The sequence below is a fragment of the Phalaenopsis equestris genome, unplaced genomic scaffold (assembly GCF_001263595.1).
Source record: "Phalaenopsis equestris unplaced genomic scaffold, ASM126359v1 Scaffold000331, whole genome shotgun sequence".
Lineage (NCBI taxonomy): Eukaryota > Viridiplantae > Streptophyta > Magnoliopsida > Asparagales > Orchidaceae > Phalaenopsis > Phalaenopsis equestris.
This window is the reverse complement of record NW_018164773.1, coordinates 134,815-155,710: the sequence shown is the minus strand read 5'-3', so window position 1 is coordinate 155,710 and position 20,896 is coordinate 134,815. Positions and strand designations below refer to the sequence as shown.

Below are 20,896 nucleotides of genomic sequence, written 5' to 3'. Positions count from 1 at the left end.
AATAAATATTTTTCTAAAGTTATGCCTTATAAAAGGATGGTTTTTTTTTTTTTTTAAATAATTCATCACCGCCTTCTAAGTTAAATATATCTGATATGACTTCTAACTCATAGCTTGACATTTCAAAACTTAAGAACACATTTCATGTGATTCTCTCCATAAAATGCCTCACATAATTCTCTTTGAAATACACATGTATGTTAAAATCTCAAATCGCCACCTTACCTTATTTTTTCGTGCATATTAAAGGGTTCAATGAAGAACCACTAACCTTATTTGACATACAATCTAACTTAGATATTACTCGTAAATCTCCATTTCAACACAGTTGAGCATCCTAATATGAATTCTAACACCGAGTCTTTGTTCTTAAGTCCTCCTAATTTAATTAACACGGGTCATGATTTATTATATGATTCTAATTTTTCCTAGTACTTCAAGAAGGTTTGAGACAACGTTTGCCAACTTTGTATTTGAGATAGTCGCCATGACTCAATTTGGGAAACTTCATTTCTCATTGTTTTCTGGAAATTTTTGTGGTGGGAGGTTGTTTTTTTAACATAATCTGTCAAAGCGTGGTAACTGTAAGAAAACAACTATCAAATTTTTTGGAAAATATATATATATATTTCCAAACAAACTTGAATCTACATAATTGAATATTCACATGTATTATAACAAGTTGACATAAGTAGTGCAACATTATTAAAAATATTTACTTATCTTAAGAATATAATAAAAATGATAGTGTTTTCTTACACAAAATTCCCTACAAGTAGAAGAGTCTGCCAAACACATTATAATAAGTTTGATCCTCAGATTTACTAATTTTTTGGTATATAATGTTTTTCAATATGAATGATTTATCAAGAATTGGAATTGACAAACTATCCTACTATAGAAGATTTTGGTTTACTTCAAGATTACTAAATTTATCAATTTTCTAAAGGGCTATTTGGAAACACTTTTTGTTTTATGTTTTTTTTTTTAAAATAAAGAATAAAATGAAATTTAATATTTAGATATGTAAATACAAAAGAATTGAGTGGGATGAATGTAAATATTTCCAAATAAAGATAAAAAAAATAAAAATAATTGAGAGGACGCTGACAAGTGGAAGCCGGGGCAATGGGAGCGCATATTGCATCAGGACTCTGAACGTAGAGGTACATTCAGATTCCAATAGTAGTTGTGTTATTGGAATATCCCGTTGTGTTACAGGAATTCCATCAGCGTTATTTGTAAAAAATGAAGTATTATTCGAGTATTATGTAATGTTATTCGATTACTTTGCGGTGTTATTAGAATATTCACCCGCGTTACTTGATTTGGAGCTATGTTATTAGACATATTCCCCGTGTTATTTCATTTTTCACTATGTTATTATTGGAATAACACAACCCCAAATTAAGTAACGCGAGAGAATATTCTAATAATACTTCATTTTCTACAAATAATGGTGGTGAAATACGTAGATCTATGTTCGGAGTCCTGACGTAATATTTTTTCGAGCAATGACCGAAGAGTTGGTAGAGATAGGTGGGTAATTCGGGTAATTATATTTTCTTGCATAAAAAAAAAAACACAATAACTTAAAAGCGATTCCAAACTGCCCCCAACTAAAGATATTGCACCACTAGATGCACTTAAGATCTATAGATACTCCGCCGACATAGATGCGGGTAAGTTTACACTTACTACACTATACTTTTTTTAACTTTGTGAAGTAAATCAAGTGGAGGATAATTTATACTATCATCAAATCCATGGTAAAAAAATCTAACATTTATTCTCATTTTTATTCATTCAGTTTATCATCATGTTAAATTATAAAGGGATGTATGCATAGTATTTCAAGGGAATATAAAAAAAAATCTATTTTGGAACCATACAAATCAACTCAAATTAAGGATTCAATAAAAGCGACAAAATACTTAATCTAATTAATTCAAATTAGAATGACATTATATTTTCTAAATATTGGAAAACATTGCGAGATGTCATCATTACAGGCTCTACATAAACTTTAAAGGAGAAATTTTGGTATATTTCTTATGGATTTGCCATATTTTTTACAAAACCTCATGAACAATTTATACAACCAATGATTCAATGAATAGTTGAGCTTTAACAAAAAATTATGTATACAAGGAGTTGGTGCTACAAGCTTCTACAATGATTTGTGAATCTATCACAATTAAGGTTTGTGAATACTGACAATATCGATTTATTTTGTTTCTTGGCCTGTGTTTCCATCTTCTCAAAACCTTAACTCACTTCTAAACTCACAAGAACTGATCCATAACCCCTTTGTGATCAATCCACAAAAGAAATACTTTATAACCACGACTCCAATATGCCTAAAATTACCCCCATTAATTAGCTAACATCCCTAAGCTCTAACAAAGAAGTCATCACCATTTTACATCAATGAAAGCTTGTTCAATAATTGCGATAAAATTCAAACAAAAATTTATCCATTTACTCTGAACTAAACAAACTTTTCCTTAACCTTCCACACCAACCCTAGACCTTCCAACACTATTCCAACAACCCTTAAAATTTCTTAACAACATCTCGAACAGATCCACTAATGATTTTAAATGTATTTCTTCATGACGTGCCGTACAATGTATTTCTGAAATTATAATAAACATCACTAAAGCATCCAGTGTGATGAGCTCAAATACTCGATCACTGCTCCTAATTTACTTCTAAACTAGGGTCTGTTTTGTTTTCCAAATGTACCTAACGAATGGGCGAGAAATATGAGTGAATACAAAAGCCTAGTCATCAGTCCCAAGTAATGCCAATCAAAGGATTACATGATAATAATCAATATGAAGAGAACGTGAGTGTAAGACCCTAAACTTTATTTTTTGATGTTGGCTATCCTAGAATTCCCTACAAAACAACCGATAACTATATACAATAAAATCATGAACCAAATAACATCTTATTTCACCAACATTGACTCAATTTTACATTTCTTATAATCCTTGCACATAATTTTATAATATAGATTAAAAAACACACAATATATATATATATATATATATATATATATATATATACATATGTATATATATATATATACATATACATATATGTATATATACATATACATATATGTATATCTACATATACATATATGTATATGTATATGTATATACATATATGTATATGTATATGTATATACATATATGTATATGTATATGTATATACATATATGTATATGTATATGTATATACATATATGTATATGTATATGTATATACATATATGTATATGTATATGTATATACATATATGTATATGTATATGTATATACATATATGTATATGTATATGTATATACATATATGTATATGTATATGTATATACATATATGTATATGTATATGTATATACATATATGTATATGTATATGTATATACATATATGTATATGTATATGTATATACATATATGTATATGTATATGTATATACATATATGTATATGTATATGTATATACATATATGTATATGTATATGTATATACATATATGTATATGTATATGTATATACATATATGTATATGTATATGTATATACATATATGTATATGTATATGTATATACATATATGTATATGTATATGTATATACATATATGTATATGTATATGTATATACATATATGTATATGTATATGTATATACATATATGTATATGTATATGTATATACATATATGTATATGTATATGTATATACATATATGTATATGTATATGTATATACATATATGTATATGTATATGTATATACATATATGTATATGTATATGTATATACATATCAGTCAAGTTAGAGATATTTTCTTGCCCATGTCTAAAAGAGCCAAGAAAAATATGGGTGTCCAAGGACACGTTATAGTAGACTAACGATTATATTTAAATCAATCAACTCTATTGCTAAGTGAGAATCAATGAAAAATATTGAATTTTATATATCCTAGAGATTTGTCCTGTAAGGAATATAACTTCAAATGAGATTTATTTTAATTATGGGGGTCGAGGTTTCCAAAAGGAGTAAGCTCTTAAGATTAATTACATCTTAGGCATGCCCAATAAAACTCTTTATTAAGGAATCAATGCTTCTGCTGATAAGTTGATTACGATTTGGATTGATTCAATAAAAATCAAAATGGGTCTTACAAGACTTAATAAAGAATGGAGATTTATGAAACACGAGAGTCGAAAGATGATGGGTTCAAAGACACTAAAATGATATCAAATGAAGGAATAACCTATCACAGAATATGATGACGTTGATCAAGATCTCATGGTTATATTTTAGCAGTTTAAATGTGCCCTTAGTCTGCTTAGTCAAATGAGTGACCAAAGACTCCTTCTTAGCGGTCATGAGTAACTTCATCCAAGAAAAACTCACAAACAAAGGGTGTGGATCTAATCCTAAATTGTCAAACAGAACATACACTCCACTCCCACATAATGAAAAAGCTCAAAGTAGGTCATAGCTTTGTGTCTGATAGTGCATGCCAAGGGTGACAGCTACCTAAGGCTCTAAGGTTAGACGAAAAAAAAAGATAAGTATGAGATTGACACTTAAAGTTTAATCATATATAATAAATATGCATGAAATATCTCCCAATGTAGGGTGACAAGATATAAAAGATAGAAGATTCTCTTCAATATAGTGTGAAGAGAAACCAAGAAATGATTTTCTTCAATATAAGATGAGAAAAGACTAGAGATATGAACTCTCCACAATATAATGTGAATAATTTAGAAGTTGATTTTCCTCAATATGGTATAAGGAAAAATCAGAAATGATTTTACTCATTATAATGTGTAAGGAAGAGTCTAAGAGATAATTTTTCTCAATATAATGTGAGGAAAAAACGAAAGATGATTTCCCTTGTGAGGAAAATCAAGACATAACCACTTTCAGTATAGTGCGAGAAGTCAAGAGAAAATTTCCCTAAATATAGTTTGGAGGAAAACTCAAAAGTATAGACTTTCCTCAATATGGTGTGAGGAAGAGCCCAACAAGAAATTTCCTTAATATGTAGTGAAAATAAAAAAAAATGACAAATCCTTTGAAATATAATTTGAGAAGAGGTCTCCAAAAAGGTTTTCCTTAATAGAGATTGAGAAGGCCACAAAAATCATTCGCTTCAATAAAGGGTGAGAGAAATAAGTAAATATAGCTCTCTTTAATAAGGTCCGAAGAGAGAACAAAAGATAATTCAACTTAATGGCTAGATCCAAAACAATTACCCTCAATATCGAATGAGGAATATCAAAAGAGATGACAACTCTCCTCCATACAATGTCAGAAAGATATCAAAAAAAAAAAAAATCTTCTTAATATATTAGAGAACCAAATGGTAGAGAATGAATCAAGAAAACTCATCAATATGATAAGGGAGAAATAAAGAAGATTTAATGAATTAGAATTATAGATTCATTTGATTAACTGAAGCAGACCCACACATCATGTCTATATGGTGGAGAAATTGTCAAAAATGTGATTTACAATTTGGCTGCATGTGACCAAGTATGCCCAATCTATCTTCCCAACATGATAAAAAAGATAGAAACCTGAACTTATAGCCTACCTAGGTCAAGAATACCCCCTAACCGCTTAGTCATGTTTTTAAATAGAAAGGGTCGGTCAGACATTAGTGGAGGTAAGAGATAAACACCATAAAATAACTAGATGCATCTGTTGAGTGTAAAATGAGTGAATTTATATTAAGAGAATCTGACCATATGAAGACACACTATATATGACATGATAGGCCCAACAAAAAGTTAGAGGCTGACAAGTGAAGTGTTTAGTGTGATGAGTTAAATGCTCAACCATTGCTCGTACTAAACTCTTAGACTATGGTCTATATTGTTTTCCTAATATGTCTAGTCAATAAGTGAGGTATATATGTGAACCAAGAAATCAGTCGTCAATCCCAAGTAATGTCAATCAAAGAATAATATCAAAACATTTGACATGAAGAGTGAGTGTAAAATCCAAAATTTTATTTTTCTATGTTGAATATCCTCCGGTTTTCTTACAAAACAACTATTAGTAATGAACAATAAAATCATAAATCAAATCACAACTTATTCCTCCTCAATTGATTCGGATCTACATTTCTTATAATCCTTGCACAAAAGTCGTATACTTAAAGCACACACACACAAACAATGTTTAAGTGAATCCCTAAACATTTAAGCAAAGATGTGAAAATAAATACAATCAAATTTAAGAAGCTAATACTAATAAATAGAACTTTCTATTTATTTCCTTTTCTTTTAAATGCATGCAATCAATAACAAAATGAGAAACCATATTTAAATCATAATTACCTTACTGAAATAAATTTTAAAATTAAATCATTTTAAGATAAATTGATTTAAATATAATAAACTCAAAGTATAGTTGTCATGCAAATAACAAAACAGAGCAATCAACTTTATAAGATCAATAATCCAACCATTCAAGAAGTTTTATTTTGGCAGAAACCAATTTGACGTAGGCTCGCCTAAAACTGCAAAAAATATTTAATTGTTAAAATATGTCACTTTTATATTAGTTCTGTTTCTTAAAATTGAACTTTCTAAATCGAATTGACTTTATCAATTTTTATATATAAAAATTTATGAGTATAAATGTGAGATTCGATGAACAGGAGATTGATGATTTCAGTAGGCAATGATAGACAATGAATGGATGCATATAGATTTTGACAACAATAATACTGTGCATCTAGTTCAACAGCAGCATGTTGGAGAATTGTTGGACGACAGATCATTGCAAGTGGTGGGTTTTAACTTTGCCGGAAGATTTTTATTTGGAATTCTCAATAAATGAAGTTCTCGAATTTTCCATCATGCAAGGTGGGGCCGGTGCTGTTGCAATGATCATGAGGGCGGCATAAAATGTGGTGGTCACCATTCCTTCCAATGGTAGAGAGTATTTAAAGGCATTGTAGTGCATTGCACAATGGTTAAAATGGTCTCTTTTTTTTTTTGGGAAAAAGAAAAAGGAAGGGGTTTTTGGAAGCAATTGGGAACTCTCATAGAAGAAGATGATGAGTGCACAAACTAGAAGGAAAATTGAAGGTGATAAGGAGAATCTCTCTTGGAAGCAGATGATAACTCACCATGAAATGAGGAGAGAATTAAATAACCTTAAGATGATGTGCTGCTAAAGATAGTTAAGATAGTCCCTATCTTAGGAGGAGAAAATTAATGACTTGAAGATAGAGTGGCATACATCATATAACGCCATGAATTATTAAATAACCTTAAGATGATGTGCTGCTAAAGGTAGTCAAGATAGTCCCTATCTTAGGAGGAGAAAAAAAATGACTTGATGATAGAGTGGCATACATCATATAACGCCATAAATGAGTAGACAAGGAAGGTGAATGAAAAAAATCATCCCCTCACCTTTAGGGCACAGTTCTACTTGTAAGAAAATGACGTTGTGGGGCCAATTCACTACCTCCTTGGCCAGCCAGTGGAGCAGTAGTGGCAATTGACACCATTTGGGAACTTCGCATGCACGTCCTCCTGTCAAACAAAGAGGAGATAAGAGGTCCAAACTGATCGGCAAAATTCGTTCAGACTAATTCCTCCAAAGCAATCAATTTAAGCCCCAAAACATTCAAATTTGGGGGAATTGGGTGTTGTCGGTATTGACAAAATGAAGTCATTTCAAATGTAAATTGGTGTGGTTTAGAGTTTATTTAGTAATTTAATTTTTTAGAGCACTTTGAAATCTAACACTTCATCAAAACTCGTGATTGATCTAATATGAACGTTACGATCCCAACAAATATACAACCAAGCATGCACGGACTTATCATGCAACGAATTTGCTACTTTTTTTTGTCTCAACAAAAAATGTTACAATAAACATAGAGAGACCCTCCTATAAAATCAACCTCAGTCCGAGCTTGAAACTTAAAATTGTTATGTGGATATTTAACTTTATGTTTACTTTAAGCATACTTAAAATAGTGTTTCCTTTGCATGCAATGTGGACATCTGCTTGTCAATTAATGCACTTATGGATGCAAATATCCGAACAATGCCAGGAATCAAATATAGGCACCGGATTTTATATTGATTTAGAGGCTATTCGGTTTACTGAATTTCTGGTATAGAGTAAACCAAATTTAGCATTTTTAAAAATTTGGTGTTCGGTTGGATGATAAAAGAATGTAATATACGATTTTAGTGAATCAAATCCAGTGTATCCTAAATTTGTTGGATTTGGTTGATTTCCATATACACCGTATTCTACAGCCCACTCGCTGCCATTGTCATGTTACCAATCCTTTGCATCTCCTCCGCCGCACTTCGCCACCTACCACAGCCCGACGTCATTGCCATTACCGTCCTTTGTCAGCCGCCCATCACTGGCTAGAATAGTAACAATCGTTAGTCGTTGTTGCGTCTGCCACTTTCCACTATACATCAGCTGCTAACAAGCACAACTAGTCACCCGCCGAACCCCACCGATTTTCAAAGCCCACCATATACATCCACCTTTCCATTATCAATTGCTCCTCAGCTATCACCCACTCCTTACCATCATTATCAGCCACTCCCCATTGCCAGTTGCCTCTGTCACCACCACAGACTATGTTCTATGTTAATTATATTTTCTTCAAATCAAACACAAAAAAATATATAATTTTGTATTTATTTTACACCAAATCAAATAGCTCCCAAGTGGTTAATTACACTACATTTTCATTATAATGCATTTCATTCTAGCAAACCAAACGGCCTCTTAATAAATACAAAATCCTAATTAACTAAACCATAGACAAGAAAAAAAGTAAGAAGTAAAATAAGATAAGAGGATAGAGCGACTTTCTACAAATAAGTATATCAAGTTATTTTGAGCTATCTATCTGAACATATGTTTAGGGCTATAAACAGATATTAAGTCATTTTAAACTATCTATCTGAATTAAAGAATAGGGCTGCAAATGAATTTGTATTTTCCACAAGTCATGGTTTGACTCAATTAGAGCTTGTATAATGCGGTGTAGGGGTTGGACCCTATGGTTGCATCACACTATATTAAGCCATAGCAAATTTTTCCATATTAGTATTAGTTTATAATTAATATAACAGTTTTATTTTATTAATATAAGTACATATTAGAGGTTATTGATATATATAAATAGATAGTTAACAGTGTAATGGACGTCATTGTTTATTTGCTTTCCTTCAGGATATCAAAACATAAATTATTTTGTTTGGCTTTATCTTTTCCATTTCATCTACTTTTCTTGTTGTTAGGCCTAGGCTGCAAAATTTTTGGTATCAAGGCTATGGCTAACTCTGATAAACGGCAAATCGACGATGAAGTTCGCGGCCAATCGACGATGAAGTTCGCGATTGGGAAAACCTATGAGAGGTGTCATCTTCCCTCAACCAAAAATTAGAGTTGCTTGATAAATATTCCACCAATTTACAATTTGCGGTTGGGATAAGGTGCAAACTCCAAGTCATCAAAGGCGATGAAACCCTCCCACCTGCGAACATTGCAACCATAACATCAACAAGAGCTCCTGCCATGTTGAATTGTGAACTAATGAAACCCCTATAGATCGATCCAACTCAATCCATCAAATTTGAATAACGAAACCTTAGAGTTGCTTGATAAATATTCCACCAATTTACAATTTGCGGTTGGGATAAGGTGCAAACTCCAAGTCATCAAAGGCGATGAAACAATCACACCTGCGAACATTGCAACCATAACATCAACAAGAGCTCCTGCCATGTTGAATTGTGAACTAATGAAACCCCTATAGATCGATCCAACTCAATCCATCAAATTTGAATAACGAAACCTCCACTGACTGAATCCATCAAATTTGAATAACGAAACCCCCACTGAAGAGTTGAATTCATAGAAATATATTCTGACAAAGAAATAGAAACTTGGTTTAATCCCCCTAAATCGAGGAAACTTTGAGAGTCGGCCTCATGGCGAATTTAAGGTAAAATTAAATAGATCGTATTTTGATGGACACTTCCATATTGAAGATTACTTAAATTAGGAGCAAGCGATAAAATATTTTTTGAGTTCATGGACATACCACCGCACAAACAAGTGAAGTATGTCTTATGCTAATTGAAGGGTATGTCACATGCCAATTGAAGGGTATGTCGCATGCCAATTGAAGGGTAAAGCAGGAATCTGGTTGATCCGATTAGTTCAAATGCCAAAGCAAAAGGGATGCATGAGTGCTAAAAATTGGGCTAGAATTTTGATCCTTATATAAAAAAAAATAAGGATATAAATATTAAGAGATAGAAAGAATAAACTAGTTGTGCTTAATATTAAAATTATTAAGAGACATTAAAAGAACTTATACTCATTCAAGTTTAAAACAAACCTTCTAGGATTAGAATCTTCAAGATATTAATAAAAACGCACTACAAAAAGTAGAAACATATATAAATAAGTATAGATATTTGAGCAAAAAAAAAAACTTATCCGCAATTGATCTCAATCTTTTAATGTTATTCATTCTTCAAATTCTTTTTTTTTTACCAATATTTGTGTCCAAATCACAACTAGGTCCTTCATATTGTCTGCATATACTGTCCACTTCATTAAAGTCATCATCATGTTCAATCTCAGATGCATTCACAATTTATTTCTTTTTATCATTGTTGCTTAAATTGTAAAAATAAATAAAATGAAATTCGTAAATATTTATGATCTTTTTTCTATAAAAATGCATAATTATATAAATGATAATTAAATGTAAATATGAAACTTGTTCTTTTATTCAACTTTCTTTTTCTCTGGGAACATGTTATAAAAATATCATGTCTTCCTTATGTAATATTTTGTGATTCTTCATTTGCTTTAGTTGTGGGCACATTTCTGATTACATAAACATTGTATACTTGCTCTCCTTCATCATCTGAGAAGATTCCTATGGAAGCACTAAATCTTTTTTCTCAGCAATCCACTCATCATCAGAGTCAATGTCATTTATCAATATTAGATTGAAGTCTTGTTTTCTTCTTATACTTCTCTCCCTCAATCTAGTTATATATCTTATATATATCAGAGCATTCAACTTCTTTTGCTCCAACCTATTTTTTTTATAGTATGAATCTAAGGTGAAAAATATTATTTTTAAAAGGTGATTATGAAAACAAATAATATTAATTTTAAGAAATAAAAAGTTATTACTAATTCAAATGTGCTCCAATTTCTTTCACAACTTGATAATCTACAAATAAGGCTAAGAATTTCAATAGCAAAATTCATTTACTCAGACGTTTTTCCACCAATCGAAAAGAGATCTTAACTTTCTTGAGTCCATAGTAATTCTACTTCCAAAGTCTCTTCTTAAGTTATTGTACAAGTCTAGTTGAATGTATGCTCTAAGGTGATCTTCATAATCCATCATTCTTTCCATACAAACAATTAACCCTTGTTTCACCTCTTCATCAATAGAAAAATTATCTTCAAAGTGGAATTGAATATTTAAATAATAACATGTTGTGGTTTAGAAAGTTGGATTTCCCATCTTGCATCAATTTTCCTTGAAATAGGTCCATAATTTTTTTCATTATGCCCATAATTAAAAGCATTTTTTTCTTTTGCTGAGTTCATTAATTCATAAATATAACCTATGGTTGGTTTTTTGTTTTTTTTTTGAAGTCAACCTCTCTTAGAACATTTACTAGAGGCACAACATTTTTGATACAGCAATCAAGTTGACCCCAAAAATATGGATCAAATAAAATAACAGCTCGAGCTTTTATATCTTCTGTCTTTTTAGCTCATTGACTAAAACACAAAGTTTATGATGAGAACATTATCTAAAGTGGTTTGTTTTTGCTTGTAAATGCTTTAAAGAGTCAAATATGCAAGCACAAACCGTGTGATGGCTGGAAAGACAAGTTCCCTCTCCTTTATAAATGATCCCATCAAGTCAAGAACCTATTTGTGCTCGTAAATGAATTTAACTGCTTGTTTTGTTTTTGCAAATGTGCTTTCATGAGTTTCAACTTTCCAATATCTTCCAACATTAGGTCAATACAATGTGCTGTACAATTGTGGGGCTTACGCCAAACGCCTAGCGGCTAGCGCCTTGCCCCGTAACAACTAAAAAGCCCCTCCCAACACCCTCGTCTTTTAAAACATTGGCAGGGTGACGAAGACGACATCATTTCATGTATTTCAGAAAGTGTCACTTGCTCCTAGCAAAAATCCCGGGACAGAGACATTCCATTTTACGGATTATATGCACTATCAGAGAGAAGCTCTGAGCTTCTTCTAGGCAGTGATTACGCTAAAAATATCGTCTCTTTGAAAGTTGTCAAAGTCCTACAGTTCACAACCACAAAATACCATCGACCAATTAAGTTAGTTGGGTTAAGGAAGAAGTTGAAATACCAATAACCGAGATGTGTTAGGTTTCGTTCTACATTGAAAAACAATATTGTTGTGAGGTGCTTTGCTATGTTTATTGATATGGATGTTTGTCATATCATCCTTGGTCGGCTGTAGAAATTCTACAAGGGACGTTGGTATGACAGCATAGAAAATGTGTGTTAGACTGGAAGATTAAAAAATTAAGGCTATGATCCAAAGGAATCAAATCCTGAATCAACAACCTTCCTCTCAGTTTCTGAAATTCAATTGCTGCAGGACTACAATACTGAAACTAGGACGCATGCTCTTCTCATTTCATAAACTCACCACTTTGCTCAAGAAATTCCTACCAACATTTAGAATTTGCTAGAAAAATACCAAAATTTGACTCCAAATAAGTTGTTGGATCAGCTGCCACATGCGAGGAATAGCCAACATCAAATAGATCTTTCACTAGGGTCAAACTTACCCAACCTACCACATTGCAGGCTCATCCCAAAGGAACATCTAGTTTTACAAGATATGATAGACAAGCTAATAAAAAAATAGTTTATTCTACCTAATTTGAGTCCATGTGTTGTGCTAGCATTAATCCAAAAAAAGATCAATAGTGGTGTATGTCTATTGATAGCCGAGCTATTAACAAGATTACCACAAAGTTTAGATTTCCCAAGCCACGGCTACAAGATTTTTAGGACAAATTACTGTAGTCTCGAATTTTTTCAAAGCTGGACTTACAAAGTAGATACCCACCAGATTCTCATAGGTCCAGGAGACGAGTGAAAAGTAACTTCTAAAACTAGAGAAAGTTTGTATGAATGCCGATGCCGATTTATGCAATGCACCAAGTACCTGAATGAGGCTAATGAATGATATATTAAAATAGTTTCTTGGAAAGTTCTGTGAGTATACGTTGACGAAATTTTGGTGTATAGAACCTCATTAGATGTGCATTTAAAGGACTTGACACTATTCCTTAATAAATTACAAGAGCAGAAATTATACCTCAACTTATCCAAGTCTGAATTTGCAGTAGCAATTGTACATTTTCTTAACATTACTCTTAAAGAAAGTACGAGAGCAGAATTTATACCTCAACCAAGTGCAAATTTGCAGTCGCAAGTGTACATTTTCTTGGCTACACTGTGAGCTCTCACTGCACTCAGACCAATCCGAGCAAAGTTGAGACGTGGCTCATTCCTACCATACTTATAGAAGTTCAGACCATCCAAGTTCTACCATGGATTCATAAGAGGTTTCAGCATCGTAATGTCACTCATCAGTGATTGTCTGAAAGGTAAGACCTTCACTTGGACATCTAAACAGCAAGCAAGCTTTAAAAAAATCAAATCAGCTCTCTTTGAAACGCCAATATTAGCTATTCCAGATTTTTAAAAATCATTTTTGGTTGAGGTTGATGCTTTAGCAATTGGGATTGGTGTTGTCCCATAATAACAAGATGAACTCAATGAGTTTTTCAATGAAAAATTGAGTGGGGCCCGACATACATGGCCAACATATGAGCAACTATTGTATGCAGTAGTAAAGGCCCTTAAACCTTAGGAACAATATTTAGTATGCAACGATCCACTTAATAGAATGCATATTCGGTGTTTTTTTTTTTTTTTTTTTTTTTTTTTTTATATTCCAAAATATTCAGTTTTGTGCTCAAAACATAAAGCTCAAAAGTCTAAAAAGGCAGCGGATGCTCTCAGTCGGCAAGCCAACTTATTAATTGCTCTACAGACACCATCATGAAAATGGACGTTTGAAGGGACAACATGAAGATTATGCATATTTTGCCAACTCTTGGAAGAATTGGTCAACAATTTCCCCAATTGTTGATTATTCTCTTACATAAAGTTCTCTTCAAAGTTAATAAATTATACATACCTGATACTTCTCTTATTATACATTTGATTAAGGATATGCATTCGGGTGGCTTAGCAGCACACACCCACTGAGATAAAACCATATCTCAGCATGCAGATCAATTCATTTGGCCAAAACTCCTTCAGGATGTATGCCAATTTATAGAGAGATGTGTCATTGCCAAACCTACAAAGGAAATGCATAAAATAATGAACTTTATTTGCCGCTACCTATTACCAAAACCATCTAGGAAGACATAAGCCTAGACTTCAACCTCGGCTTTCCTATGACCAAAAGGGGTTTCAATTATGTCATGGTTGCCATGGTTGTCACAGATCATTTTTCAAAACCATCACATTTCATTGCTTGTATGAAGAATAGAAGATATTTGATGCTCTTAATTTTAACGGGATCACCGACTTCATGGATTACCTAGAAGCTTTACGTTATACAGAGATGTTAAATTAAGGGGTTATTTTTGGCGTGAGTTGTGGAAAAGATACACAATGAACTCCGAATGATTTTAGCCTATCATGCCCAAACAGATAGACAAACCAAAGTAGTGAATCAAACTCTCATCAGCATGATTAGGTGTTTAACCAGACTCAGCTAAGTAGAATTCACATACAATTCCATTAAAAACAAGTCTGCTAGTAGATCTGCTTTCAGCGTTGTATACACCAAGAACCAATTGTTGATCTTGTTGTTTTATCCAAAAGGAACAACAAAATAGCTGCTAATTTTATCACATGTTTCAGTTCCATGCTCCAAAATGCTAAAGACAACTTTTCACAAGGTGATCACAACTATAAACAAGCTATTAAAAAAGGACGTTTCAAGGACTTGAAAGCTGGTGACCTGATCATGGTTTATTTACAGAAAAAACGCTTTCCTGTCCGCACATGTTTGCAGTTGAAGCCAAGAAACATAGTCCATTTCCCATTGCAAACAAGCTAAATATTTTACTTACCATTTCAAATAAAACAAGGAAAAACTAGAAAGCAATCAACTGTCTATCAATTTGTGGCAGATCATTTTTAAGGATATTCCCAGCATAAACAATAAAGCTTAATTGTTTTCAGGATTTAACCCATTCAGAATTTAGTAAATCCGGATTTGCGGGATTTACTATATCATAATAACTTAAATCTCATCTTTTGCCAGACAGCACCTAGGAAGTATGCTTAAAATGGTTTCTCAGATGAAGAAAACTATGCATAAAGCAACCCAGAAATACAACAAAAAGCTGAAATTAGATGGTTGGATGGCCACATCGATGAGACAGGTTTAATGCTGCCGTACAAAAACAAGCAGAAAAAAGCTAATGCTGAGAAATTTTAAGCAGTCAATATAAGTAGAAGAAATCTTATTAGGACGTAGCCAACCAAATATACATAGTATATCATTCATTCAAAGTTACAACTGCAATACTAACAGAAAGAGCCCGTAAAGAAACGGAGCTCGAGAACTAGAAAGGGACAAAGAGAGAGATGTAAATCGGTTAAAATATCTGTACATAGGCTTAGCTCAAACCATTCTTCACACAGCCGGAATGTTTGCGAAGGAGAACCCCTTGTACCCCTTGTACGCGTAGTAGGCAACGCGCGTGTAGTAGAAGCCCGGCAAGAAGAGCACCGACCCCAAGATCGCAAAGAAAATCCCTAATTTCGTTAAGGAAATAATTCAGGTAACAATCAGATGGTTGAAATCATAAAGAGCTAGATATGCGGAGTAATCGCTCTGCAGTTACCGTGGGCACGATCTCCGCCGGCGCGATTGTAAGCCATAACTATGCCGATGACAATTCCAAGGACGCCGAACACAAGGAGAGAGACGGCCAGTGCTATCTCCTTCACCGGTGGCCGGTTTTGAACCACGTACGACGTCTCCATCATGATATCCTCGTCAGAGATCGAGAAGGCGTGGTCAACGTACGCCATGGTCGACGTTGGAGCTTAGCCGAGAGAGAGAAGGAGAGCGTTAGGAGAAGAGAAGGGAGAGTTTTCTTCCTCGTCTGCAGGCTGCGGCGACGAAAAGTTATAGGGAAATGGTAAAAGTCTGGGGTGCACACTTCCGGCCTTTCGGATGAAGGAAGAAGTGGAGGTCAAGTTTTGGTTTTGGTTAGCTTAATTGCTAACTACTGTCCCCGCCCTCATTTATTCCTTATTGCCGTAATTTATTAGTTCTTTTTCTATTACTAAATGAATAAAACTGGTAATTATCCCGAATCATTTCCAATATACCCGAAGGCTATTAATTTATTTATTGGTACTGTTATAGAAGGCTTAAGCGCAATTCAAGCTTTGGGGCCTCTTGAGCATGATAGACGACCTCTTCAAGGCACTTGGGAGTTGCATCATAGGGAAGATTATTGTGGTTTTGGATATGGTGTTGTCGTTGTGGATTGTACGATAGCTCAGTTGGATGATTATCTGGATGTACATTCATCACACGTTTCAGATGAGATGAATAAGTGAAGGTAAAGGAAGGCGAGTGAGAGAATAAGTGACAAATAATATTAATTCTCTAGGAATATATTTGTTAGTATTTCCTATGGAAATGACCCCCTATTTATAAGTCACAGGGGATGTCAAGTAAATTACAAGTTGCCACTCACTTAATTGGAATGTTACAATGAATTTATGATTCATTATTACACTTTTACATATTTGTAACTGAATTTGATAACTTGTAACCCTGATAACCGCAGTCGGCACCGTTCCGCATTTATAAATGCCTCTGACATTGTTTCATATTTGTAATTGTTTGACTTGATCATTTTATTTTCGATCGATCAATTAAAAGTCATTCGGCAGATCAATTAAAAGTCATTCGGCAGACTGACAAATCATTAAGGAGCCTTTCTTCAGTCTAGAGATCTTCATAAAAGGGTGCATCACCATAATTTGATCGGCAGCCTTTCTTCAGTCTAGAGATCTTCATAAGAGATTAGGTGAGAGTTTCATTAAGCGACCGTGATTTTGTAAATGTCCTTGCATCAATTAAGTTGTCGTTGGTCTAGGTGGGTGGTCTTCTTTGGTTCGTATGAGCTTTCATTCAGTCGGCTCATGATTCGATCGATCGGAATGATGTTAGATGGCTCAATCCTTTGCTACTTTTTTTGTGCGGTATGTTGGATTTTCTTGTGATCCTTGCAGCCACATTTTCGTTATACATATTAAGTTCATCGATTCTCTTACTTCTTTGAAAATGACAACTGTCATAAAAATAAGGAAATTAAATGAAAGCATTGCTTATTTTTTACATAATAAGTACTACCAGTTATTGTAGACTCTGGATTTGTGTGCCTCTTTTCCTTATAAAGATGGCTTGAATAGCATTTCCCTTCTTCATTTTTCAAAATTCAAGCCCTTCAATCATTTGTAGCAAAGGTCGAGGATGTTGGGTGCTAAAAAATGCGTGAACGAAGAATCATTGTTGAGAGCCTTTGTGCTTCCCAGTTCTAAGATTCGCCCTTTGGGGGGTGAGAAAAAGAGAAAGTCGTAGAGTTCCAGACCGGTTCCGTTGAAGAAACCAATTGAAGAAGGTCGGTCGACCGAGAAGAGGCTGGGAGATGATTTCCTAATCATTGGTACTAAAGGGCTGGTTGTAAGGACTAAGCTTGAGGGGTCCAGATTGGTGAAGCGAGCAGTGGCGAATAAACAAAGGGTGGAGGAGATCGTGGAGTCTTCCGTCTCTCTGCCGCTTTTAGAGGTGGGGAGCCAAACAAAAGTTTGCTTTACTAATGTGTTTATTTGGGCTTCTAATCCACTCCACCAGCAACCAACTAAACTATAGCCCTCGAAATGTGAGTTTGTCAAGGTGTTCGTGCAAGCTCCACCATTGGAAGGTGCCTGATATTTACCTAGTGTGTCAATGGATGTACTGCTTGTAATCTTAAATGGGTACTATGAATTTTGAATCTTGATATGTGTAGCAATGTGACACTACATGTTTGTCTCTGACAACAGTACCAAAAGCATGATACTTTTCCCATTTCATGTAAAATTTACACACTAGGAGTTTCACGTAAGTATACATGTCGTGGCAGTAATATCGGATTATAGAGTCTGGATTATCGATCCCACAAAAATGTGGTATTGAGCTTAAGAAAAGTTCTAGCCTACTATAATGAGCTTTGGCCTGGAAGTATAGTTGGTTTAAGTTGTGTTCACTAATCCTACTATATTATCGCTACTATCGATTTACTCTTAAGGGAATTCTACTAAAGCTAATTAAATTGAAAAAAAATTAAGATATAAAAACTATCATTCCTTTGCAATGACATAGTATTGTGTGTAGAAATGAAATACTTAGAATATAAATTATTGCTAGTGAGAAATAGGAGCAATCCATTTATTTACCCTCTCCGAGTGCATAAAGAAGTTTGGTTCAAACTTGGTTAGTGTTTTTGTCAGTCACCCTAGAAAACCAAATTTGAACCCATCAAAGCATATTTTCTTATTTATGTAGATCGCCTTATGGACTACTTTTTCTTCACCCACTAGTGCAATGTGATTCTTTCTAGTTGTTCATGTCATAGCTCTCCCAAGTCTTTATGAGTTCACAACAAATTTTAACATATCATTTGGCTGGATGATAATTAAACTAAGTACAAAGGAAAAACATCACTTTAATGAATAAATTTTTTTTTATAAAAGCATCCTAATATCTTAAACATCCTACTAATTCATCACAAGAAAAAGGTATAAAATAACTACTCACAGTGCATGAAGAAAACACTACAATTCATCATCTTATAAAAAGACAAATCCATAGAAAATGAGCTTACAAATAATACAAGACAATGTAGAATGAAACGCTTCACTTTTTCTCTAGAACAGAGACGAAAACTCCTCCCCAAGTGATCTCTAAATGGTCCCTACACTGCTGACAGTAATCCCTTACAAAATTCTCTCAAATCCCTTTCCAATCTCTCTAAGAAAATGAAGAAAAAGTAAAAACTAATTCTAAAATCTTGTCTCCTACCCAACTTGGTTTCCTCCCCATCTTACAATGATCCAAGAAAGCTTCTTGAACTGCCTCTGTAGCCTCTTAACTCCCAAATTTATGCCAAAGTAATTGTGGAAACTACCCTAAGAAGTTCTGGCACTTAGGGGCCACAGGGCGGGTGGCTAGGCGCCAATGGCTTTGTTTGCTCAGTGAAAATAAACGCCTAGGCTAGTGCCAAGGTCCCAGGGTGGATCACCTTGGTGCCTAGGCGCCAGTGTGCTGAAACATTGTTGTTTCCCAAGTGCTCCAATTTGCTTCCATTTCAGCCCCAATCCTCCTACATGTTATACCTACAAGAAAAACACAAAAAATATATATTTCTTTAAAGTGCAATTTCATCAAAAATAAGTATTAGATGTAAAAAAAATTGAGCATGCTACAGGACATATCAAAATCTCTCAAACTTAATGTTACTTGTTCTCAATTAATACCAAAATTTTCAATTTAGTTTTATTTATCTGAAATAGTGGACTTAATAAAAGTTTCCTTCAATTTTACCTTAAGAATGTCGTAGTTCATTAAGATCAACTCTAGTAAATAAGCTTAACACTAAAGTATAAGTAATCCTTGTAACTAACTTTAGAAATTTTGATTTTCTACCTACTTCCAGAATCATTGACATATGTTAATTCTTGGTTCTTTAGAGAATAAAACATAGAGTTAAGCATTTCACTAAAAATGATTTGACTAATACTTTTTAAGGACCGTCAAGTTTAATATAGTTAAGCACTTCATTAAAAAGGTTTGCCTAATACTTTTTAAAGATCATCAAGTTTAGGATCATGACAAGGTTAATACTTTGAATTGACTCTAGTGAAACCAATTTTTAGTTAGGCTTCTCCTCAAGCTTCTCCTCACTTATTTAATTTTCTTTTCATATCTTATTACTTTAGAATGTTTTTCAATCCTAAATATATCTATAGGAGGATTACTATATCTGAATAGGCCTTTAATAGTTTTGAATTTCAATATTATCTCCTGAAAGTACAGCCTATCAAATTTCATCACTTAACAAAATTTTGAAAAATTTAAAGTATTAGTTGAAAAGAAAATAAAGGCTAAACTCTTATATAATTGTATCTAAAGGTTCCCAATTATCCACATATACAATTATTTTCAACAAGTAAATAGAAACATCATTTTTCTACATGTTCACCTACAAGTTACTTAACTTTAGTGAAGACTCGTTTACATAAAGTTTTTGAATAAGTATTCTACTTCATTCCTTACTCAATATTGAAGCAATTTTTAATTACCACCACACTTCTGAAATCATTTAAAAATATGTCCACTTAAATGTATGCTATTAAGGTCAAATAAAGTAATGTTTTAGAAGTTCTTCTCCCCCAAACTTGATTTTTTAATATGTATAACATTAAGAACAAAAAATAAAAGTAGGGAGAAAAGAAAACTAAATTACTTTCTACTACACTAGTTTATCATAAGAATATAAAGGTATAAGTAGAAATGACAAGTATGCAGATGTACGTGAATCTCAGTTTAACATGTTTAACATTAAATTTATATTAAAAATATCTATATTATCACAGCAGGTAAGTTCCAAAAACAATTCCAGATAGTAGAAAA

General features: G+C 33.1%; 1 protein-coding gene across 1 annotated transcript; it reads right to left on the bottom strand.

The window, feature by feature from the left end:
• Nucleotides 1-15,647: 15,647 nt before the first annotated feature.
• On the bottom strand, nucleotides 15,648-16,440 carry LOC110025791 (transmembrane protein 230-like). Its single transcript, XM_020726447.1, has 2 exons — nucleotides 16,047-16,440; nucleotides 15,648-15,957 (listed from the first exon to the last, which is right to left on the bottom strand). Exons 1-2 carry the CDS (start codon nucleotides 16,234-16,236, stop codon nucleotides 15,836-15,838), a joined length of 312 nt encoding a protein of 103 aa, XP_020582106.1. The 5' UTR covers nucleotides 16,237-16,440; the 3' UTR covers nucleotides 15,648-15,835.
• Between the last annotated feature and the right edge of the window lie 4,456 nt (nucleotides 16,441-20,896).

Coding starts and splice junctions, on each gene's coding strand:
- LOC110025791 (XM_020726447.1), bottom strand. CDS start 16,236: ATGGCGTACGTTGACCACGCCTTCTCGATCTCTGACGAGGATATCATG. Junction 15,958..16,046: donor CGGCGGAGATCGTGCCCACG/GTAACTGCAGAG, acceptor TAACGAAATTAG/GGATTTTCTTTGCGATCTTG.